Raw genomic sequence first — 25,975 nt, 5'->3', positions numbered from 1 at the left:
TATACTGGTTGCCTGAAGCCAAGATGAAATGGACCAAGAATGCCAATAACAACCGGTCGAATGGAAAACCTACTGCTGGTAGAGGCATTAACAGTGCCTTGGTCTTACCGCTTAACTTACCACTCACTTGGCAAGACCCATCTCACTTATAAATGTCAAGACCAAAACCTTGGCAAAAGTCCTGGAAATTAGAGTAGCATGGGTAATCTCCTCTGATTCCTCATCAACAATGTGGCTTCATGACTAGTTTTGTCACCCAACACTGTATAAAAAGGGTACCAATGGCTCTGGCCTTAGCGCATAAGTGGACGGAGCTCTGCCCTTTAATACTAACAGACTTGGACAAGGCATGTGACTCTGTGAAAATGGGAGTTTGTCTTGTCTATTAAATTCTGTAATAATTTAAAGTCCTAGATTAATTTCTTATATTTGTGATTTGTGCAAGAACCCATGGGCCCAGCAGAGGGTGAACACCGTATGCTCTTGAGCATTCCCAATCAACAGAAGCACTAAGCGTGGATGCCCCTTGTTTTTGCATTAGTGATGCAGCCGCTTTCTTCTTGGACACAGATGGATAGGCTTGTTCAGGGCTTTCAATAGGAAGGGAGTAGTTAAGGTAGAGTTTCATTATGTGCCAGTGAAATACTTTTGTTTCTATTGAACCTGAGATGAACTGGATATAGACTGATAGACATAATTACCAAATATGGGGAAGCTTCAAGACTTGTTAATTGTGATAAACCAGTTATTGTCCCAATATGTGGGGGAAAGGCAGCAACTAAACGCAGAACCAAATGCAAACACAGACTAGTAGGTTCACATATTTGCGAATACAAATCACTATGGATATCAAATTCAGGTGGGAACTGGATATAACCCCACTTCTAGATACAATGTGTAAGGAGGTTCGTGGTTACAGAAATTTACCCGTAACTCTCATAGACAGAATTGCTTTATTCAAGGTGATTTCCCTCCCCAAACTTTTTGACATACTTCAGAATTCCCCATATAAACTCTTTCAGGGTTTTTTTGATACATTGAGGGCTCGATTAAAATTTCTTCTGGGCTGACGGGCAACGCAGTGTGCCAATGGACAAATTTACCCAGTGGGTGTGTATGGCGGACTGGGGGCAGGCAATATAGTCCTCAATGACTGGATATTCTGACCCCGGGGATGATGCAACCTACAGAATAGAACTGCTGATACTAGGGGATAATGCCTTACTGGCATACCTTTATGATTACGGATACCACTGGCCTTAACTCATGCAATGAGAATCGTTCTATAATTCTGTTACCTGGCAGTGGACCAACTGAGTTGGCAAACCAACATAAGTGACAACCTCTGTGGCAGAGCCCTTGGGATTCAGACTCTGGGAATTTGTAAGTACTTTGAAATTAGGAGACGTTTGCAGTGATAATGACCTGTCCTTCGACGGGTGAGATCCAGCAGCACAAATCCTAGTTTTTTAGGTGTTTGCAGGTATGACACATCTTTGAATGATAATATACAAAGCTGTGAGCTCTCCCGCAATTTAGCCCCATGAAAGCAAAGGTTGTAGTAGGACCTACAAGGAAACAAGGGATTTCCTGTACTTACCGCAGTCTTGTAGTGAACGCACCAGACCAGTCTGCACTATTGAGAACACATTGAGAAAATGCTAAGGTTCCACTGGATGACGACAACTGGAGATAGACTAAAATGCCCAGTTAGAATTAGCTATCTCAGCAAGACTTTTCCTCAGACAGTTTAACTCTCTCCACCACATACATTATAAACCCAACAGATTGTGGAAGATGAGAAAAAGACAATCTACAAATTGCCCCCCGGAGCCAAGTAGAAATGGTGGACTTCATTCACATGTTCTGGTCTTTCCATCATTAACAGACCTATTAGGGCAAGAATTCAAGTGCACTTGCTGACGTCATTCACATTTCAATATTGCTTACCCCGAAAATATGTCTCTTGCTTATCATGGAGTTTTGGGAGGGTCCAATGGCTAGACACACCCTGTTGGGGGTGAGATTACAATACATTGGCTCTCGAATAGAGTCCTCACAGATTGATGTAAAGCATCGACAAATACAACCGAACCATATAGATCATACACTTGCCCCGCAAACACCATAATATGGGGCCCATTGAGAAAACATAGTAATGGCATTACACACTCCTATTATAGAAACAAATGTTTCACAGCCGGTACCTTACAGAAACAAATGTAATGTTCTGCCAAATCTCAGTGTGATTTCAATTGTATATTGCATGTTACTGTAAATGTTAGAGTCTCAATACTAAAAGAAGTAAAGTGCCAGGTGTGCCATGTTGTTCTCATCAAAGCAGTGCATTTAATTTTGAGGAAACCCCACATTTTTAGCTCAGTAGATGACGCAATGGACTTTGTGAAGAATTGCATCAACGGGGCAAGCAGCAGTGGCTCAACTTAAGGGCTGGGAGGACAGTTGATGCTGCAGAACATGAGATCTGATGAAGATTACTGTGCACTCTGGTGGGGTTGAGGGCGTCGGACCTTATGCTCTGGATGTCTAATCTTTTATTTAATATATTGTGGGGTTTATGTCAGGGCCATCCTTGCTCACAGAATGAACTGATGGCTGATGGTGGTAGTCTCAGGCTTTATTGGGTTTAGCTGCGTCTAGAAATGTCACCTCTCTGGGCAAGCTTGGCTGGGTTTCATTATCCTTGAGCAGCATTGTTCACGGGGCATAGTAACCTCCTTTTATCCAGAAGTGGGGTCGATGAAATGGGCACGGTTGTTGCTGGCACCAAAGCATGCATTACCATTTGTGAGCTTGCACATCTGTTATTTGGGAAGTGGATTCAAAGTTTTTTGTTTGGGGTTTTATTGCAGGGGAGAGAGGTGAGAGAAATGGTACTGATGTTTGCTTGGTTTTCAGTGAGGGTCAAGAAGTTGACTAGGGAAGAGTTGAGCGAGATAGCAGCACCTTCATGTTCAGCAGGATAGGGGAGCTATGTGTCTGGTTATGTAGAGACAAATGTCTGTCAAGATTTGAAGCCCAGTACACAGTCTTTACCCTGCAGGAAGTTACTCCACAGGCAAGTACCACGCAGGCCCCTTACTTGTACTTTAACTTGTGGTACTTTACCATGCAGGCAAGTAATGTTTTTTTTAAATTACTTTAATATTATGTTATTAAAAAAAGCTTAAAGGTCAAGGGATGGCTAAGAGGTAAGGAATGGGTAAGGGTAATGGAGAGTAGAGGAAAAAGAAGGTAAGGTATTAGAGTTCAGAGACAGGTAGAGGTAAAGGGAGGTAAGAGTTTTTAGGGTTCATGTTCAGGGGAGGGTTGTGGTACAGGGGTAAGGATATTTTAGAGTGCGGGGTTGGTGGAAGTAAAAATTGGTACATGTTTTTTAGGGTTTAGGGGTGGGTAGACGTAGCTGTAAAGGGAGGTAAAGGGTTCATGGGAGGGTAGAGGTAAAGGGGTTCTTAGGATTCAGGTGAGGGTCTAGGTAAAGGGAAGTAAGGTGTTTTAGGGTTCATTGGAGGGAAGAGGTAAAGGGAGATTAGTAGCTAAAATAGGGGGATATGGGGGAGATACAAAAGAATATCAGACTTAACAGCAGCATTCTGGGGTAAAGACGTGCATTCTAAAGCCATCCAGGGTATTTCAACGCATTGTATAGACCAGCACGTTGCAGTGTTCATGGGGTGAAGACATGCAGGATTATTGTTATTGTTAGATTATATTTTTAGAGCGCCAATCACCATAGGTCTTGTTAGAAAACCCACTCCCACACCGGAAGGGTGGTAGTGTTCTCCCAGACATACACTGTGGTAGCTTGGCTCGAGTGGTCAGGGATCAGGCACCGTGCTAAGCATACGTCATACCCACACAATAACCATGCGTGCATCCGTTCCAAAAACGACACTACACCTTAAAAATTATACTGAAAATATATCTCTTTATCTTCTTTTCTCTTAGTTGCTGATTAAATAAATAATAATACAATCACAGTACACAAGGCTTTTCCTGTGGAAGGGTACGTCAAATAAATACTATCTTAACGATTCAATAAATAAGGTAGATCATAAATAATCAAGGCATAAATATAAGTGCATTACATGAAAGGCAATTAAATATTATAAGGCAATAAATACTGCGAGACAATAAATACTGTGCGACAATAAATACTGTGAAACAATAAATACTGTGAGGCAATAAATACTGTAAGGCCATAAATAGAATAAATACAATAAATACAGTGCTCTCAATAAATAATAAAAGCCAACAGTGACACTTGAAAATCAGTTCACATTCCTGAGGTACTATGGGATGATTTGACCCAATCCCAGCTTGTAGAGTTTTGGATGACCTGAGGGATGTACTACTTGGCTTGGTCAAGGCTGAGGCCTAAACTGAGGTAGATCAAGGGGGGATCTAGAGATCTGGCTCTCCCACACTACACAACCCCTCTGTATTAGTCTCAGCTCTCCCCTGGCCCTATCAAGCTGGTTCCAGCACCTCTCTAGCCTCTAGGATGGTCTCTTAGGGCTTCACAGGGCCTTAGGCGCCCTCTATTCCACTTACTGCCCTTTTTATGAAGTTCCGACGCCGCTGGAGTCGTGTCGACGCCGTGAGGCGGTTCCGGTTCGATGTCGGCGGCCTCGGCTCAATGACAGTTCTTGTCGACGCCGGTAGGCGGTTCCGGTTCGATGTCGGCGGCCTCGGCTCGATGTCGACCTCCGGTTCGATGACGTCGGGCGGCCTCGGCTCGATGTCGACTTCCGGCGGCTCCGGAGTGCGATCTCCACTCCCGACCTCCGGTGCTCCTTTCCTCGGGTTCCGGCGACTCCGGAGTGCGACCTCCACTCCCGACCTCCGGCACAATTCTCTTCAGGTTCCAGCGACTCCGGAGTGCGATCTCCACTCCCGACCTACAGCACGATTCTCTTCAGGTTCCGGCGACTCCGGAGTGCGATCTCCGCTCCCGACCTCCGGCACGCTTCACCTCGGTCTCCGGCGACTCCGGAGGGCGGACTTCACTCCCCCGTCGACGCCGCTCACTCGACCTCGGGTGACTTCCTCCTCGACCTCTGGTACTCTCCACGACCTCCGTCGGCGCCCTCTCTCGCTCTCTGGCGGCTCCGGGTACGACGTCTGCTTTCCAGTCAGCGCCGCTTCTCCACCTCGGGCTCCAGGTCTCCAGGCTTCACGACGTTGGACTTCAAGAAGTTACCAGTAACCAGGTCAGGAACTTGCTGTTCTTTACTTTTAAGGCCTGTTCCTGCTGTCCAGGTCCTTAAGATGGTTTTCTCTTGCTTTCTCCCACACAGGGCTCCAGGCTGGGCTCAGTCAGTAGGGACTAGTATCAAGGGTGGGTTTATGGACCCCACTCCAGGCACAAGTTTCCACCCCTGCTGCCTCACTCCTTCCTCCTTCAGGTTTTTGCTCCTCTCTCTTCACCAGTCAGGTGCCAACTGCCAGCTCCAACTGTCAACTCTGACTTAGCTTCCCAACATTCTAAACCGCCTCCAACTGTCACAGGGTTCCAGAATGTTGCAGAAGGTTCTAGTAGGTTCCAGTGATGTCACAGGTGACAATGGGTGGCCTCCATTTTGTGCTCCAGGCCCTCAGACAGAAGTTCCAGGGGTAGATAAAATGGCTCCCTGAATCTGCATCAATACTAAAAAGTCTGGTGGTTCCCAAAAAGGAAAAAATACTAACAGGGTTTGAGGCAAAAGTGGGACAAAATAAATAATGATGAGGAGGGACCACCCAAAGGGCTGACAGGTCTAACACGCGTCCCCCCCCAGCTGAAAGTGGGGAGAGCTACCCAACCCCTTGGGAGTTCTCATCACTAAGGCGGAAATACCTTGAGAGACCGTCTGCATTGGCGTGGTCCACTCCAGGCCGATGTTCCACCTGAAAGTCCATTACCTGTAGGGAGATAGACCACCTCAACAACTTGGGATTTCCCCCCTTCATCTGCATCAGCCAACGAAGGGGTCTGTGGTCGGTCTGAACTAGGAAGTGCGAGCCAAACAGGTATGGCCGCAACTTCTTCAGAGCCCATACCACGGCAAAGGCTTCACGCTCTATGGCACTCCACTTCTGTTCCCTGGGAAGTAGTCTCCGGGATAGGAAGACCACGGGTTGATCCAGACCCTCTTCATTGAGTTGCGATAACACTGCCCCAATGCCATGTTCTGATGCATCTGTCTGGACAATGAACTTCTTGGAAAAGTCTGGGGCCCTTAAGACCGGGGCCTCGCACATGGCTTGCTTCAGCTTCACGAAGGCCTGCTGACAAGCCTCCGTCCAGACTACCCGTCGAGGTTGTTTCTTGGACGTGAGCTCCGTGAGGGGGGCTACAATGGTTCCGTACCCCTTCACGAAGCGGCGGTAGTATCCCGTGAGGCCCAGAAAAGCTCGGACCTCAGTCTCTGTCTTGGGGGGTTCCCAGGCCATGATGGCCTCGATCTTCGCCTGGAGGGGTTGCACCGCTCCCCTACCCACCAAGTGTCCAAGGTACACTACCGACCCCTGCCCGATCTGGCACTTGCTGGCCTTGATCGTTAACCCAGCTTGTCTCAGGGCCTGGAGAACAGCTTGCAGGTGACGCAAGTGATCCTCCCAGCTGTTACTGAAGACAGCTATGTCATCCAGATAAGCAGCAGAGAAACTCTCCATTCCGGTGAGGATCTGGTTTACCAGGCGCTGAAACGTGGCAGGTGCGTTCTTGAGCCCAAAGGGCATCACACAGAACTGGTAGTGGCCATTGGGCGTGGAGAAGGCTGACCTTTCCCTTGCTCCATCGGTCAAAGAGATCTGCCAGTACCCAGAAGTAAGGTCAAAGGTACTTAGATATTGGGCAGCTCCCAGCCGGTCAATCAATTCATCCGCCCTAGGGATCGGATGAGCATCAGTTTTGGTTACTGAATTCAGTCCCCGGTAGTCCACACAGAACCTCAGTTCCGGTTGGGCACCCGGTGGTGCAGCTTTTGGTACTAACACCACCGGACTGGACCAGGGGCTGCTGGAAGGTTCGATCACTCCTAGCTCCAGCATCTTAGTGACTTCACTGTTAATGCTGGCCTTCACCTTGTCTGACATCCGGTAGATCTTGGACTTCACAGGTGGGCTGTCTCCTGTGTCCACGTCATGGACGCACAGGTGAGTCCTACCCGGAACAAGGGAGAACAACGAAGAGTACTGTCCCAGGACCTGGCGGCAGTCCTCCTGCTGTTCAGGAGTTAGAGATGGGGAGAGAATCACTCCCTCCACCGACCCATCCTTCTCTTGAGACGCAAACAAATCGGGGAGAGGCTCGCTTTCCGCGTCCTCTGCTCCGTCAGTCACCATCATCAAAATGACTTCGGGCCTCTCGTGGTGGGGTTTGAGGCGGTTGGCATGCAGCACCCGTAGGGGCTGACGAGGGGTTTTAAGATCCACCAAGTAGGTAGCCTTACCCTTCTTCTCCAACACCTCAAAGGGTCCTGACCAGCGATCCTGGAGGGCGCTAAGCTCTCCCGGTTCGATCACCCACACCTTCTGGCCAGGCTCCAACTCCACCGGGTGAGCTTTGTGGTCATACCACGCCTTCATGACTGCTTGGCTGGCCTCCAAGTTGTCAGAAGCTTGCTTCCACAACTTAGCCATTTGGCTTCGGAAGGCCAGCATGTAGCTCACCACGTCCTGGGGAAGCTTTCTGGGAGTTCTTTCCCATCCGTCTCTCACCAGGTTGAGAGGTCCACGTACAGGGTGCCCATACAAAAGCTCGAAGGGGCTGAAGCCCACTCCCTTCTGTGGCACTTCCCTGTAAGAAAAGAGTAGACAGGGTAGGAGGACCTCCCATTTCCTCCGCAGGCTTTCAGGCAGACTTCTGATCATGCCTTTCAAGGTTTTGTTAAACCTCTCCACCAGACCATTGGTCTGAGGGTGGTAAGGAGTGGTGAACCGGTAGGTCACTCCACACTCCTTCCACATGGCCCGCATGTACGCTGACATGAAGATGGTCCCCCTGTCGGACACAACTTCCTTGGGAAAACCCACTCGGGTAAAGATTCCCATCAGGGCCCTAGCCACAACAGGTGCTGTAATGGTCCTCAGAGGTATTGCCTCTGGGTACCGTGTGGCATGATCCACCAGAACCAGGATAAACCTGTGACCAGCTGTAGTAGGTGGATCTAACGGACCCACAATGTCGATGCCCACCCTTTCAAAGGGGGTGCTAACGACAGGAAGTGGTTCCAGGGGAGCTTTCAGCTTCACCCCTGTTTTCCCACTGGCTTGGCAAGACACACATGTCCGGCAGTAGGTATCGGACGACACTTTCATTTGAGGCCAATAAAAGTGTGGGACAAGACGGGCGAAGGTCTTGTCTTGCCCCAGGTGTCCTGCCAATGGGATCTCGTGAGCCAACTCCAGAAGGAAGGCTCGATAACGTTGAGGGACTACCAAGGCTCGTGACGATCCATGTAGGGGTGCCTTGGGTTCACTGTAGAGGAGGCCATCCTCCCAGTAAACACTGTAGTTCCCTTCAACGTTCCCTGCTGCCTGGGCTTCGGCCTGTCGCCTCAGTCCCTCAAGGGTAGGGCACTCCTGCTGGCCCTGGCAGAATTCCTCCCTGGACGGGCCTCCCTCCACGTGCCACTCGGCCGGGATGGGTAGGTCCTCCAGTTCGGTGACATCCCCCACCGCAGACTCCTGGTCCACCACCTCCGGTGGCCTATCCGTCCTACGAGGGGCGGACGCCGAGGCAGGCTCCTCCTGTCCTCGGTTCTTCCCTTGACTGGCAGCTGGCTGGGCCTTTGTTCCAGGCTCCAGCCGAAACGAACTCCCTCTCCGGGTAGTCGCGGACCTTGTGCTCACACAGGCCCAGTCAGGTGTACCCAGCATCTCAGTGTGAGTCCGGTATTCCACCTCTTTCCAAGCATTGTGCTCCATGTCATTCCCCAGTAGACAATCGACTGGCACGGCAGGGCTTACGGCAACTCGAAGTGAACCTGCAACCCCCTCCCATTCAAAGGGAACCTCGGCCACCGGATAGTGGCCTGTTCTGCCGTCAGCCATCGCGGCTGGGTGGAGTACATCGGGAATTACCTGCTCTGGAGACACCAGTTGGCTACGCACCATAGTCATACTGGCTCCTGTGTCTCTCAGAGCCTCCCCTCTTTGGCCGTTGATGGTGACCCACTGCCCATACTTTGCGGTATTTGCGGGCACCTGGATCTTAGGAACCATCTCCCGTTCTCCCAGGGACACTAAAGTGACACCCGCCCACTCCCTTCCCTTAATTAAAGGCATCTCCTCCCCGAGCACTACACTAGCTACTCCGGGGGTCTTTCCTCCAATGGGAGGGGGTGGTCGTTTTGGGCACTTCGCATCTCCCTTATAGTGTCCAACGCCACCGCACTCGAAGCAATGGACAACCCTTGGCTGCTGACTCTGGCCAGGATTAGGGTTTCTGGGTGGGTTAGCCCTAGGGGTGAATCCTGTTCCCTTACCTTGGAAATTATTTTGGGGGCCTTTGGAGAACTCCTTTTTCTTTTCCCCTCCCTCTTTCTTCTGGGGGGCGCCCTGTCCGGCCTTTTGAGTATCCCCTCCAGTCCCCCTTGTGGACACCCGGGTACTAGCCCAAATGTCCGCCTCCTCAGCAAGCTTCCGGGGATTGGTCAGCTTGCTATCCACCAGGTGTTGACGCAGTTCAGGGAAACATTTTTCGAGCAGGTGTTCCTTCAATACTAAATCAAACAACCCCTCGTAGTTCCTCACTTCACTGCCCTGAATCCAACCCTCTAATGCCTTCTTTGCATAATCCAGGAAGTCCAGCCAATTCTGTGTGCCCAGTTTGTGGCTACCCCGGAACTTCTGTCTGTATTTCTCGGGTGTTAGTCCAAACTTTCATATGAGCGCCACTTTCATGGTGGGGTAGTGGGTCTGCTCATCCTGCTCTAGGGCCAATAATGCATCCCTACCAGCTGGAGGCATGTACCTTTACAATCCCCCTCCCCAGTACTTCTCTGGAACCCCATGGGCCCTTAATGAGACGTCATAGGCCGCTAGCCACTTGGCAATATCGTCGCCCACACCATAGCTAGCCACTAGGTCCTTCGGCAAATAGGGTTTGGGTTCCCTGGTGAACTCTCTTTCTTCGCTGCCACCATTAGGAATAGGGTGTGCCCCGGCTCGTAGGATCTGAAGATCTATCTCTTTCAGCCTTAACTCATGAGCCATCCTCTGTTCCTCCTTCTCTTTCTCCAGCCTTGCTAAGTCCCATGTGAGCTGTCTTTTCTCCCTCCGGTCTGTTAACTCCACTTCAGACAAGCCACCGCTAGAGGCACTGCTGCCCTTCCTAGAAAGTGTCCTGGGCCCCGCTAACAGGTTCCCCACCTCAGGTTGGTACAAACCAGCTCCCTCACTGTCGGGCTCTCTATCCCTGTCCTCCTCCTCAGCCTTGCTTTCTCGTCGTGCCTCCCCCTAAGCCCTTAAGCTGGTTTGGAGTGCACCCTTCTTTGCTCCTGGGGGACAATACACCCCCTCCCGCTGACAAAACTCCCTGAGTTGGGCCACAGTATAGGTTTCCAGGTCTTCTAGCACAAACTCCATTTTGCCCACTCAGGTCAGAGGACAGTTATTTGCAGAAGCTATGCAGGGGGGTACCTTATATAATACCTCCTCCCACCACCAGAGTAAATTTGGAAAAAACAAAAACTCACAATTAGGAAGGCCGCTTGGAAAAAACTCCCGGTGTAGGCCTATGGACTACCCACAGTTATTGTCGAGTATACGTAGGCACAGCTCTATCCCACCACTGAACACCAATTATGTTAGAAAACCCACTCCCACACCGGAAGGGTGGTAGTGTTCTCCCAGACATACACTGTGGTAGCTTGGCTCGAGTGGTCAGGGATCAGGCACCGTGCTAAGCATACGTCATACCCACACAATAACCATGCGTGCATCCGTTCCAAAAACGACACTACACCTTAAAAATTATACTGAAAATATATCTCTTTATCTTCTTTGCTCTTAGTTGCTGATTAAATAAATAATAATACAATCACAGTACACAAGGCTTTTCCTGTGGAAGGGTACGTCAAATAAATACTATCTTAACGATTCAATAAATAAGGTAGATCATAAATAATCAAGGCATAAATATAAGTGCATTACATGAAAGGCAATTAAATATTATAAGTCAATAAATACTGCGAGACAATAAATACTGTGCGACAATAAATACTGTGAAACAATAAATACTGTGAGGCAATAAATATTGTAAGGCCATAAATAGAATGAATACAATAAATACAGTGCTCTCAATAAATAATAAAAGCCAACAGTGACACTTGAAAATCAGTTCACATTCCTGAGGTACTATGGGATGATTTGACCCAATCCCAGCTTGTAGAGTTTTGGATGACCTGAGGGATGTACTACTTGTCTTGGTCAAGGCTGAGGCCTAAACTGAGGTAGATCAAGGGGGGATCTAGAGATCTGGCTCTCCCACACTACACAACCCCTCTGTATTAGTCTCAGCTCTCCCCTGGCCCTATCAAGCTGGTTCCAGCACCTCTCTAGCCTCTAGGATGGTCTCTTAGGGCTTCACAGGGCCTTAGGCGCCCTCTATTCCACTTACTGCCCTTTTTATGAAGTTCCGACGCCGCTGGAGTCGTGTCGACGCCGTGAGGCGGTTCCGGTTCGATGTCGGCGGCCTCGGCTCAATGACAGTTCTTGTCGACGCCGGTAGGCGGTTCTGGTTCGATGTCGGCGGCCTCGGCTCGATGTCGACCTCCGGTTCGATGACGTCGGGCGGCCTCGGCTCGATGTCGACTTCCGGCGGCTCCGGAGTGCGATCTCCACTCCCGACCTCCGGTGCTCCTTTCCTCGGGTTCCGGCGACTCCGGAGTGCGACCTCCACTCCCGACCTCCGGCACAATTCTCTTCAGGTTCCGGCGACTCCGGAGTGCGATCTCCACTCCCGACCTCCGGCACGATTCTCTTCAGGTTCCGGCGACTCCGGAGTGCGATCTCCGCTCCCGACCTCCGGCACGCTTCACCTCGGTCTCCGGCGACTCCGGAGGGCGGACTTCACTCCCCCGTCGACGCCGCTCACTCGACCTCGGGTGACTTCCTCCTCGACCTCTGGTACTCTACACGACCTCCGTCGGCGCCCTCTCTCGCTCTCTGGTGGCTCCGGGTACGACGTCTGCTTTCCAGTCAGCGCCGCTTCTCCACCTCGGGCTCCAGGTCTCCAGGCTTCACGACGTTGGACTTCAAGAAGTTACCAGTAACCAGGTCAGGAACTTGCTGTTCTTTACTTTTAAGGCCTGTTCCTGCTGTCCAGGTCCTTAAGATGGTTTTCTCTTGCTTTCTCCCACACAGGGCTCCAGGCTGGGCTCAGTCAGTAGGGACTAGTATCAAGGGTGGGTTTATGGACCCCACTCCAGGCACAAGTTTCCACCCCTGCTGCCTCACTCCTTCCTCCTTCAGGTTTCTGCTCCTCTCTCTTCACCAGTCAGGTGCCAACTGCCAGCTCCAACTGTCAACTCTGACTTAGCTTCCCAACATTCTAAACCGCCTCCAACTGTCACAGGGTTCCAGAATGTTGCAGAAGGTTCTAGTAGGTTCCAGTGATGTCACAGGTGACAATGGGTGGCCTCCATTTTGTCCTCCAGGCCCTCAGACAGAAGTTCCAGGGGTAGATAAAATGGCTCCCTGAATCTGCATCAATACTAAAAAGTCTGGTGGTTCCCAAAAAGGAAAAAATACTAACAGGGTTTGAGGCAAAAGTGGGACAAAATAAATAATGATGAGGCGGGACCACCCAAAGGGCTGACAGGTCTAACACGTCTCTAGGCGCTAGTAGCGTGGACCGAAGTCCATTGGTCCCAAGTATAGTCAGCGCACTGTAGGAGGATTTTAGCCGAATGCCTCAGTGAACAGGATGGTTTTAAGCTTTTTCCTGAACGGCCGTAGCATGGGTTCCCTACGCATATTATCCAGAAGTCTATTCCAGATTTGGGGGATCACGACTGAGAAAATCCGTCCCCCCACGGTGGTTCTGTTAAAGTGCGGGCAGGCCAGCAGGCTGGCCTCAGATGACCGGAGATGCCGTCTAGGCACATAGGACTTCAGGCGATCTGTGATGTATTTTGGCACCCTTCCATGTTTGGCTTTATGCGCAATGCACAGACCCTTGAACTTGACCCTCTGCTTAATAGGGAGCCAGTGTAACTGTTTTAGCAGGGGGGTGACATGTGTTCTTCTAGGTAATTTAAAAATCAGCCTTGCTACATCGTTTAAAACCACCTGGAGTTTCCCCAGGATTTTTTCGGGGAGCCCTATGTATACTGCGTTACCATAGTCACGTGACAGTATTAGGGCCGTCACGACGGTACGCATGGTAGAAAATGAAATTAGGGTACCGAGCTTTCAGAGTTGCCGCAGAAACCTTGTACAGCTCCCCACTACCGCTGAAACCTGATTGTTTAGAGTAAGTTTGGTGTCTAATTTGATGCCAAGGCTCTTTACAACTGGCACTGGTGTCGGGTGGTACTGAGCTCTTGGGGCCAGATAAGATTTGACCAGGGTGAGGCCTCTGTGGTTAGAGCCAGCACCTCTGTCTTATCTGCGTTCACTTTCAGTGAGTTAGAGGTCATCCAGTTTATGGTGAGCTGGAGGATGTTCTGGACGTTGAGCTGTGCTAGGAGACAGTTATTAACTCGAACAATTAGCTGGGTGTCGTCAGCATAGTTGAACACCTGGCAGTCTAATTTTGCCAGTGCTTCCACCAACGGCTGGAGATAAATATTGAATAACAGGGGGGACAGTGCTGAGCCTTGTGGGACCCCCCAACGTAGGACACCCTGCCTGGACCTGCATTCCCCTAGTTGGACTCTTTGAGACCGATTTTCCAGGGATAATGCTCTGTGTTGTAAAGTCTGATATCCATGAAGCACATGTTGTTGCGGGCTTCCATCTGAGATGCAGGAGCATGGTTTGCTTGAGACAATGCAGCACTTGAACATCTTAATCTGTAACTTGCATGGCCTTAATCACCCAATAAAAGTCAGGGCGTAAATGGTGTATCTCGATTGGCACAACGTGAACATTGCCATGATGCAGGAGGGAATTCTAGCCCTTATGGGTCACTCAGCTTTTGGAAGGCATTGTGGATGCCACAGGTGTTTCTCATCTTTCATTCACACTCGCGTATGGTTATAACACTAATACAAAGCAGTGTGGGTTTCCATTTGGGCAAAGTGGTGACCTACTGACACGTAAGGCATGTCCTAATGCATGGGAGTATAGCCAATCAAAACATGACTCTTGGTAATGTTTAGGGAGCCAACATGGATGATGGATTATTATAAATGTCACTATTTTTCCACTCCTAACAAATTTGCACACCCACTCAGTCCCATAAAGTTTTTCAGTTTTGAGTGATGAGTATGATAGAAACAAAGCATCCCACTTAAGCTGGTTACAATATTCGTACCCGTAGAAATGTGATTCGTACTTGGTACAAGTCCTCTTTCTATGGGTATAAATACTGACCGACCTGAATATACTAGACACTCTTTTTCAGTTCTAGCTTCCAACAGTATTTATTTAGCTTGCAAGTTCTGCATTTTGTTTAGAAAATTTGTATCTTGGATTTTTTATGTTTTAAAAAAAAATTCTATACAGGGCATTGGTAGTTTCCTTTAAGTTGTGGCAATGTAAGGCCACATTGGTGACTCCTGTCTTGTATCATCCAACAACTAGAAACAGAAGCAGCTTGTAGAGTCCGAGGGCAACTTAAGATGTATGTCTATTTCTTTTGGTTGAGTTACAGGAAGAAGAGGAGGAGGAAGAAACATTGCACCTACCAGGTGCTTGGAAGGCAGAAGATGACTTGTCTGGTGTCCCTGGAGAAGGTACCACAGCAAGACCATCTACAGCAGATCATACCTCTCGAGTGGGGGTGAGTGTTTATGGTCCCCGGTACTCTATATTGACCTAGAAATGAGGTGTGCTAACTAAGGAGAAAAGGGGCTGCAGTTTGCGCTTCACAATTCGTACGAAGCAGTAAAACGCAATGCATCAGTGTGGCCTAAATCTTAAAAAATGAATATTTTCCTCCATGTATTTCCTGTAGTTGTTTTCCACAGGAAATAATTCTATCCAGGTCCTCTTGAAATAAGCAACATCTTTTTTAGGTACTAGAAATGTTGAAGCTAATAGGGGAATAAGGAGCCCAAAAATTGATCAAGAAAGGGCTGGGGCGAATACACAGAAAAGAATAGATAGCCAAAATATGACAAACCCTGCTGCCCTGCAGGGTGAAAGTTGATCTTTCTGCATGACATAGAGAAGCAAGAGTCAAGGAAAGTTGAAATGCTAAATAATTTTGATCAACAAGGTTAGTCAATGGATCTGGCATGCAAGAGGGTGCAGTATAATACATTTATGATGTGAGAAAATACTAGACGTGTTTGTGGGAAGATTCTAGTCGTTTGTCATATCCAAATTGTACCTCCTTGGAGTTGGCTGTGCACCACCTTGAGGTTCCTTCTGAGGCTATAGTAATAAGATTAGCTAAGCCACAAAAATTATATTAGCAAAACCGATGTTGGTAAAGAAAATTACCTTCTGGGCAAAGTAAGTTCTGTTTAAGAAGTCATACTTTGTTTTGTAACTCACAATGTATCTAAAATATTAAGGAACAGAAGTGGTAAGGCTAACGTGTCTTCCTCTTCATGGCACTCCCAACTATCAAGACCTTAAGGTCCTTGCTCTTTGCTCCCCTGGGGGAGTGGTGGCGCCAGAGTGCTGCCAGCCAAGATGGCTGTGTAGTAGTGTGGCTCCACACACCTGGTCAGCAAATCTGGCAGAATCATCTGTCTTTCAAGTAGGCTGTGCCTGCACCCAGCATCTGCTCTCTTTGTCTGTGGGGAGCTACTGGCTCCGTGATTGCCTGAGACCTGGGAGCACACGCCAGCTTCTTTCACTGGTGGATCAGGTTAGCAGGATCTGGATCCCTGTGGTTGGATGCAAACTTGTGTGACATGGACTGTGTGCGCCATAGACACCAAGCAAAAATGGGGCGGATGTAGCCTGGACGGCACCGGGTATGCAGGGCATCTGAAGCAGACAGCTAGCATTGCAGCCTTCCCTCTACTCGGGAGATAACTGCACATTACATAGGGCAGCCCTGTGCATATGAGGCAGGATACGTGGCTTTTTTTATTTTTTTAGTGTTATATTGCACAAACTCGACCCAAAGGTATCGGAGCACTTTACATTAGCACCAGTTGTGTTACAGGCAGACATATTAATTTTTTGTCAGGCACAGGGAGATTAAGTGATTTGCCCAGAATCACAGGATAGTGAGCATCCCTGCCGAGACTCAAATCCGGTCCTCCAGCTTCGAGGTCGACTGCTCTAGCCATTAGGCCACATCCTCTCCCCTGATTGACAACCGGACAAGTAAGTACAGATATGTGACTGTCCAAAGTCATAATTGAATCCGCGAATTGTCTTGTTGCAGCTGGACGAACTTGTGTTGCTCAGCGTACACTGGCACACCCTCTTTAAAAACTATGAGCAAAATAGAGACCGGGCAGCAGAAGCTGGAATTTGATAGGCGTAGCAGCCTAAAATCAGCCTAAAAATTCTGCAAACATGACCTTGGGGAGACAGACATATACTAGTGATGTGGAGTAAGAGAGAGTCGAGGCACTGTTATTTTTGCAAAAACAATTTTTATTGCATAATTCAAGTACAATAGCCATCTGCAATGACCAGCATATCATTGGTCTTCTCCTAGTAATATACTCCAGTGCATAGTACAGTGCAGACCACTTCCAACTATCAACGCTTTGCCCCCCAACACTCCCCAAACACAAATATTCCCTCCCCCCACCCGCATGTTAGTGTGCCATAGTCGTAGGTACCGTGAGAAGTCCATCTCGTGATTGGCCGTGAGAGCGGCCGCGAGCCACTCTCCACCCCCATGATCAGGCGCCAAGCAGCAAGGAGAAGAGGAGCCCTCCCGCCCCCACGTGTGACCCGTCAGTAGCCTTTCCACCGCTACTCTGCTGCATGCTGCTCCTGTGCGTCAATTCCCTCCTCTGCTTCTGCGCCCCACCCTCGGAGGTCCACCACTAATGCTTCCCATGCATGTGCCATGGCCAATGCTTTTTCATCATTTCCCCGCAGCGCTAGCTGCAGCCTGAGTGTACTCTCGCTACCCGCCCATTTTGTGAAGGTAGTTCTCCACCTCTCAAAGCTGGGGCCAGTTCTCGATTTCCAGTGCAGGGTAATTTCTCTTTTAGCCATCACCAGCCCTAGGTCGCAAAACTTGCTCGTGACTTTCGTGCGCGGAGTGTGGGGGAACCACAGCAGCAGGCAAACTCCCATTTCCACCCCCAATTCCCGCCCCGTTACGTGGGTCAAGCAATCAATGACCTCCCCCCAATAACCGCAGAGGACGCCACAGGACCAAAACATGTGCTTAAAGTCGGCCCCCTCCTCCCCACAGCGAGGGCACTGTGGAGCGGGACCCCCAAAATATTGAAATAATTTAGCTGGCGTCAAATAAGCCCTATGCAAGATAAAGTACTGCACCAATTGAAACCTGGCATTACGTGTGCTCTTCCAGGCCCGTCTCTGTAACCTGGGCCACGTCAAGTCCGGAATGGGCTTCCCGATGTCCAATTCCCATTTATCCTTCAGCGCACTCAAAGGGGCTAGGTGTTCCATCGCCATTCTCTGATAGAGGCATGTAACGGCCTTGACCGTGCCCGCTGCCATGACCACATACTGACAGCCGGCAGCCATCTGCGGCTCAGAGAGTCCCGTGTTCCAGTGCTTTTGTAGGGCTGCCACCAGGGCTGCGTGGAGTAGATAGTCTCCCCTCGGGATCCCGAAGGAATCCTGCAGTCCCTGGAATGGCTGGAGCGCTCCATTGAGGTACAGGTCCCCCACCATCTGTATCCCTAGGTCTTCCCACTGAGCCAGCCACGACCAGTCCCCTCCGTGGGGGAGGGCCGTGCACATGCCCAATGGGATCTCCGGGGCGTAGGGGTGAACAGTGCCGACCCTCCGCAAGCTGCGGTTCCAACACAACCGGAGCGTTCTCTCCTCAAGCGTCAGTTGCGACAACTCTAGTCGCTGCTGGAAGACAATAAAAGAAAGGACATGCCGCGGGATCACCCTGCCCTGCGGGTCTTCGGGACCTCTAAACTCCCTTGCCACCGCCTGCGTTAGCCATTGCAGCTGGGCCGCCAAATAATACCACTCGAAGTCGGGCACAGCAAGCCCTCCCTCTGCTCTGGGCCGTCGTAGCGTGGCCAGCGCCACCCGCCGCCTGCCAGATCCCCAGATAAAACCCGTGATCATGGCTGTGAGCCTGCGGAAGAACGACACCGGCACCCAAATAGGGAGCGTACGGAAAAAATACAACAATCGCGGGAGCGCCACCATCTTTAGTAGCGCTACCCTCCCAGCTACCGAAAGAGGCAGGGTGCTCCAGAATCTAATACTGCCCACTAGACCTCTAATCGCCCTCCCAACATTCCCCTCCAACAGATCTTGCTGGGTGCGGTAGATATGCACTCCCAGGTACGGCAGACAGCGAGCTTCACAGCGGATAGCCCCGAGGAGTCGAGGCACTGTTATTTGGTATGAAAAACAGTTTGTGCACAATTGATGGCAAAATTGACCATTTAACTGCCCCTCTGAACCACATGAAGGACCAACTTAATAAGATTGCAGAAAGAATGGACATGTTGGAGGGCGGCATATCTGACATTGAAAACAGATTTAAAAAACACGTAAAATAATTTGAGCCATAAATGAGGATTTTGAGGCCTGTTCGAGGCACAACAATCTTTGAATTTTAGGGATTCCAGAAACCAGGAAAGATAGAATTGTTTAAAGAGAAATTGCTCAAAGGACTTTTTGAGGACAACACTTTTTTTTCATTATAAATAGTGGAAAGAGCTTATCTATGTTTGACAGCACGACCAATGCCAGGAACACTACCCAGGATCATAATAACAAGACATCTGAACTATAGAGGCAGAGATTTGAAACTATGATTAGCCAGAGATCATAAAGAGTTGAAATATGATGGCTATCATGTTTCTACATATTCTGACTTCACATTAGAGGCACAAGAAGCGCACAGGGCCTTCATACTGGTAAAGAAACAAAAATTGAACCTTGAATATGTAAGGCTTCATGCAGCAAACTTAAGATGGAATTCAATGGCAAACTAATTTTCTTCACTGAGCAGCAATGAGCTTCACATTTTCTGAAATCCGAACTTGCTTCCTCTCCCTTAGCGGACTGTACTTCCTGTGGAGAATCTGCATTTAGCTCAGTAGATAACAATGACATACTTTGTGATACAATAATTTGGAACCCTGTTGAAGATATTATATTCTCATGGAATGGTATCATTATAAGTCTGTAGTGGGGGGGTGACATCACAGACATTTGGGCAATAGTGGGTTCTTTTTTTGGTTGTTACCTGGCTGCATTACTCGAGATAGTCCATGGACAGCATAATATATTCACTAAATACATTGCACTCACACCAGTGCGGGGGCCGGGATATCATATACATTATGATGTGTCTCGCCTTTTATGTAGACACATCAGTGATTTGGAGGTATGTCTAATTATAATTTAACAGCTATAAAATTACTCACCTGAAATGTTAGGTCTTAAAATCCCCCAAAAAGCTAGAAATGTCTTAGCATACCACAATAGGCACCAAATAGAAGTTACAGTCCTTCAGGAAACTCATTTAACCTCCACATCTGAAAGACTGTTTGCCAGGTCTTAGGGAACCTCTTGATGTTTGTCATTGTGTAATTCCTGCTCCATGGTTGTGGTGATCCTAGTCAGGAAGGGGATCCAATTTAGGGGCCGATTACGATTTTGTTCGGAAGGGCTCCAAATGGGATTCGGGCTTGCCGAATCCGATTGGGAAACCTTGTTTCTGACCAAATCGTAACCAGTTCCGAACGACCGATTACGATATCCGGAAACTGTAAGTGCTGTCCAAATCGGTTCCGAAAGGTCGAGCCTTTCGGAGCCGAATCGTACAGCTGTATAAACTCGGTTTCCGAACGAGCGTTTACGATGAACGATTCGGACAGCCGTTCCGATTCGGTTTGACCGGAAACGAAACAGCTGTCGGAATCGGTCTTTGGAGGCCCATAGGTGGCCCCCCTTCACTCGGAGCCCTCCGCATTGGGTCCGTGGGTGTACCCATGGGTCCCCTCTTCCCAACCATGCACAGTGTGGCGGGCACCATGGGGTGACTGCCACTGGGTGCATGATTTTTCCCAGCCACCCCTTTCATCAATGGGAACCTGTGTTCTCATTCGGAACACAGGTTCCCATTGAAGTCAATGGGAGTCTGACCGAATCATATCTGGAAGCATCCGGATGCATTCAAATCGCTCGGTCGGACTTCCCCGATCCGAGTCGGTTGGAAAGCATTCCGGAACCGTTTCGGTTAGAATGCTTTCCGAACGAGATTGTAATCGGCCCCAGAGTCATAAACACAAATGCACTAACACCGAGGGTGGAGATCTTAGAATTTTAGGTACTTTAAGTAATGAACATATGACCCCCGTTAATTCCTATGGTCTCAATATAAATTCTCTAGCCTTCTTCCGTGACCTAATTGCCACCTATAATAAGCTTGACCTACGGCCAATCCTTTAAGGAGGCGACTTCAAAGTAATACTGGACCTCCATATGGACAGATCAAAGAAAAGTAACAGACCTCTATCTTTAGCTTCTGTTGCACTCCACTTCTTATTCATCAGTCACACCCTAGCTGATTTGGCAACTTTAACACCCTGATACTTTTGGCTATGCATACTATTCCTCAATGCATGATGCTACTTCTAACATAGATTATCAGTAACCAGAGACATTTGCACACGAATAGTGGAACATGAAATCCTACTTCTCACCCTATCTGACCACTCCCTGGTATTACTGCAGTTGACACTCCTAGCTCACCTTGGTGCCGACCACCCACGCGTTTTCCCTTTCAGGACACCATTGTGTTCCGGGAGCCGATTATATGGGGCTTTGAGTAGTATTTCAAATTAAATTAAGGTTCAGTGGCTAGTTAAAGCAATACTTTGTGAGGCCACTAAAGCCAGGATCAGAGGCCTCTGTATCTCTAAGAAGACTGGTATTCTCAGATCCATACGTACTAGGCTGGGAACATTAGAGAGAGCTTAAAATCCTGGATGATAACACTACTATATCATCAAATCCTAGGGATAGCGGAGGATGCACAAAGAACTGCTATAATTCAGAGAGGAGGCGATGCATAAAATTAAATACTTTGCCAAAGGCGCTCTGGCAATCCGGGCAAGCATCCCAGACACTCATTAGCTAGGCTATTGCAACCCAGGTGGGCATATTAGAAATCAGTAGGCATGATGGTAGACACTACACGACTACAACTGAAATACTGGAGATTTTCTCTGAATACTATGTAGATCTAATAGACCTTCCCAAAGACCGGATTGATGAATATCTTTCCAAAGCCACTTTGGCCTGGCTGGAATCCCATAAACGGGAAAACGCTTAACCAGCCCATCTCTACAGAAGGGATAGTCACTGTAATAAAACACTTACTTAACTGCAAAACCTCGGGTGTGGATGGGTTGTCCTCAGAATTCTATAAGGAATATGCTTACATATTGGCTCCATATCTATTAGACGTTTACAGAGAGGCCTGAGAGACAGGGCACCTGCCACCACTATGAGAGGCCATTATTATGGTGCAATTAAAGCCAGGAAAGCCCTCAAATCATTGTGCATCTTATAGACCATTTTCATTAATAAACCCAGACACCAGAATACCTGCAAAAGTAACTGCAAATCAATTGTAGCCTTATATGAAAGGACTAGTGTTGCCAGAGGAGTGGGACTTCCTCCTGAGTCGCTCAACCTCTGAGAAATTACCCACGTTTTTCTATGTTAACACATCAATTAGACCCTGATGTCTCAGCTGCAGCCTTATTGTTGGCCGCTGAAAAAGTCTTTGACTCCCTTGAATGACCTTCTATGCTAGTTGTACTGAGGAGAATGGGCATGGGAGAGAGAAAGTTTGGTTGGGTTGCTTTTCTCCATACTCACCCAGTAGCCAAAATTATAATAAATTGTTACCTATCCACAAGATTCAAAATCACTAGAGGCACTACACAGGGGTGTCTGCTATCACTAATGTTGTTTGCACTTGCAATGAAACCCCTGACCTGTATAATCAGACAAACACACACATGTAAATTACATTGGACCAATTTAAGGAAATGGGGGGGGGGGGGGGGTACATTGCCACTGGACTTTTAAAAAAAATATATTTCAGGCTCCGGCACTCCATTTGGGAGAGGTCTTCCTCCTTTCCAGAGCCACCTGCGTTAATGGCAGTAAAACAGTTAATTATGAATGCAGCCTTGTGGGGAATTACATCCAGATTATATAAAATAATCTCAAACACTAGAACACACTCCATTTTTAAGGCAAGGAATGGATGGGAGAATGACATGGGAGAAAGGATATCCAACAAAAAGCTGGTATTACTGATGCTCTCAAAAAGAGGAAATATCCCTGAAGGACAGGCGTATGCTCACACAGATTTCTCCAGACTTTACCACAATCCAGCTAGCCATAATTCAATGGGTTTAGAAGTTGACCAGAGATGCTGTTGCTGCTCCACCAATAGAGCTGACTATATACACCTCTCATAGCTCTACCCTCCCATGGCGAAGCACTGGAGTCAAGTTTTCAAACTACTTACTAAAATGGTGGGCTTTGAATCTACCCTGGCACCCCTGATGACCCTACTGGGATATGTCAAAGGGGTGCTTAGGGTGATCAGAAGATTCACAGCAATAGCCTGTCTATTGGCAAAATGTAGGGTGGCTATGACCTGGAGAAGAAGTCTGTACCCAGAATCAAAGATTGGATGGCCGACCTGGTACACTGTAATGATATGTCTGATATTTACGCTACTACACCTCCAACAATTTCAAGGCCGAAAATGTATGGGGCCTCTTCAACACTATCTTTAAAGATCAAGCAAGCAGAATGTTGAAATGTTGTATACTTTTGGGGACCTGTTCAGAAACACCCTGGTCAAATTCCCCTGTGAAATTGACTGGTGAACTTAGCGAGCAATATATGGACGTGGAATTCATGGGAAGGAGGCACTGAGCAAGATAAGTAAAGCAAGTGGTTTTTCTATGATATTATGGTGTCTATGACTATGACATTAGGAGGATGGACACAGGTAGAGCAATGTTAGAATGTACACTCTCTGCATGGTTGGGGGGCGGACACTGGAACTCTCCTGAAGTTGGATATACCGATGTGAGTCTATAGCTATGTAGTCTGCAAAATCTATTGACTGGAAACCTAATGACCCTGATCAGCTATAATGCCAATGTTTGAGTGTAACTGTTGTATTGGAAAAATCAAATGATTAATAAACTACTGTTGCAAATGCTAAACTGACAGAGATGAGCCTATTGTCAACAAATCCGGTCAGGATCACTTTGTGGCATTTAGAAATCAACCCAGAAGTTCCAATGGCTAGACTAACATAAGGGACACATATACAGGGTAATTCTTCAAATACAGTATGCATATTGACATGGTCCGTAGGTTATTCACTGGTGTCTAGTGGGATGTTTTGGTGATACAACACCAGTCATAATTCTGACTGTGAAGGGCCTAATCAGAAGGCCCAAAGGTGTCTCACACATTTGGATTGAATGACGTATTCAGTTATTGAACACAGAATCTCCTTTAGCTAGGGTAATAACCAGTGCACTAGACTACGTGAGATAATAGGCTTATGTCATTAACACCTTGAATATGTATATCCTGCCCCTGAAAACAGAGGAGGTGTTGAGTCTAGTTCATGCCCTAGATCTATTCCATTTACCAGATATTGGTACTGACAAGGACCAAGATGGATGTATTGAATACTTATGGGAGATTTTAATACCCATCTAAATGATATCTTCTTTGATAGTGAAGAACCTGATATATGGCAGGTGGTTTTTGAAATACCGAGAACTCTCCCTGCTGTAGCAAATCAGAACGAAGTAAGAGGCAAATTAACCACTTTAATCAGTTCTTATGGTCTCTGCCTTTTAAATGGACGGTAGCCCCAGATTGTCCGGCTAAGCTACATTCAGGGCTGTGGTAAGTTCAGCAGAATTGATGATATGTCTGTTAGTGTGGGAGAATGGTATAACGTTGCTGACTTTGTTTAACTATGTGTATAGAGTGACCAGGACTCCTCGCTATCTTTTTTTTTAGCCATTTTGACCTTCGTAATGTAATAACATACTCCAGTTATACAGCTGACATGTCGAGCTAATGCCATTTGTTGCATTGGAATCCCATTACATTTACAGAAATTATGCCTGCAGGTATAAAAAGAGGCTGTACCCCTTTTAGAAACAGCCCTGTTGGACATTGCTCCCCGCTTCAGAAGGTGACTTTTCTTAAGGCTGTTATGAAAATGTTTGCCTTACGTTGACTACTTTTAACTGTTGCAAGAGCAGTTAAAGAACCTAATACGACTGGTATCACTGCGAACGTCCCAGAACTAAGAAGTCATTCAACAAACTGACTCTGGGGTAGATCATGGACATCTGCAGAAGAGGGAGGCTGAAGTAAAAAATAGTATAGGGAACTAGTTAGAAGCCGAAAAGTATAAAAAGTCTAGTTCAACTTAAAGGGTGCGTTAGGGCACAGGGTTTCTGAGTAGACCTGGCACCCAGTTTTAACGTTTGTACAATTAACATTTTAGAAGTCGTCTGAATTTAGCACTTTAAGATCATCTCTTAGGATGTAATGATCAGTATATGTACTCCCCTTTCACTGAAATGACTATGCTGGGCTGTCCAGGGGACCAAACATTTTAGATGAGGTAAGCGTGACTTTTGCGGTTTGCAAGTTTGACTTGATTCGTTGGGCATTTTCAATACTTTCTTTTCATAGAGCCAGTGTATTCCATGAGACATGGATTCTAGCATATATTGTTTCCATTTTTTTTTTTAAATAACCAAATTGTATTCATTTTCGTACTACACCTCTGCATCCACATATGAATACTATCATGAAATAACATTTCACTAGATTCGATCCAGGGGTGCCAGCAGTCCTCTAGCCACAATGCATCTTTACAAAAGAAGTCCATAATGGGTGCACCACCTTCCCCATATATTTTCGTGTTTTTAAGGGCAACGACAGACCTCGTAGATGGGTCGTTCTTGGTGCACTCACCTGTCCACACCCCTCCTCCACATCTCCAGAGAGGGGACTTCCGGGCGCCTCGACCAGTGTGCAATATCTCTTTTGGCCACTGAGGACACCATCCCAATGAAACTTCCCAGCACAGGATTCACCAATTCCCTCCAATAGTCCCAACAGCGCCTCTCAGGACCCAATTCAATGTTATTACCCAGGACCGCAGAAATCTCCCATGTGGCTGCTTCCCAGGAGGACACATGGTACGGACAGGACCATGCCATGTGGATGAAGTTAGCACGTGGGGCATGGCACAATTTACACCCGCCCTGATTGTTTCCCTTTTGTATTAATGCAGCAGGAAGTTACTGGTCAATTTCTGTTTTAAACTCTTTGTTTAAATTGTTTCCATTTACCATTTCCAAGCTTTATTTCGATTCTATAGACTATAAAAGCAAGAACATAAAATGCATACAACACTGAATTTGGGCAATAAAAACATCAATGGACATTACAGGATTAAACATTGATTTCATTTGTTAGTAAGATCAAGACAATAGGAAATGGCAAAGGAACGATTAACATGTGCAGGGGGAGATTAAAATCTTGCGGCGCCTGTGCCGCATAGAGTTAAGGAACCGAGACACTGCAAAAAAAATCGGGGGTGAGTGTCGGTTCTCAAAACTCTAAA

The 25,975-nt window shown here is 47.7% G+C and overlaps 1 protein-coding gene across 1 annotated transcript in view; it reads left to right on the top strand.

Annotated features, from left to right (window-relative positions):
* The window catches only part of CCDC40 (coiled-coil domain 40 molecular ruler complex subunit), a 708,731-nt gene that overhangs the window by 29,313 nt on the left and 653,443 nt on the right, over positions 1-25,975 (top strand). The window contains exon 3 of the mRNA XM_085617438.1: positions 14,831-14,959. Within this exon, the coding sequence (XP_085473564.1) occupies positions 14,831-14,959 (129 nt within the window). The remainder of the gene's footprint in view (positions 1-14,830; positions 14,960-25,975) is intronic.

This window comes from Triturus cristatus, chromosome 7 (assembly GCF_964204655.1).
Source record: "Triturus cristatus chromosome 7, aTriCri1.1, whole genome shotgun sequence".
NCBI lineage: Eukaryota > Metazoa > Chordata > Amphibia > Caudata > Salamandridae > Triturus > Triturus cristatus.
Note: the sequence above shows the minus strand (reverse complement) of the source record. Positions and strands in the feature narration are given on the sequence as shown.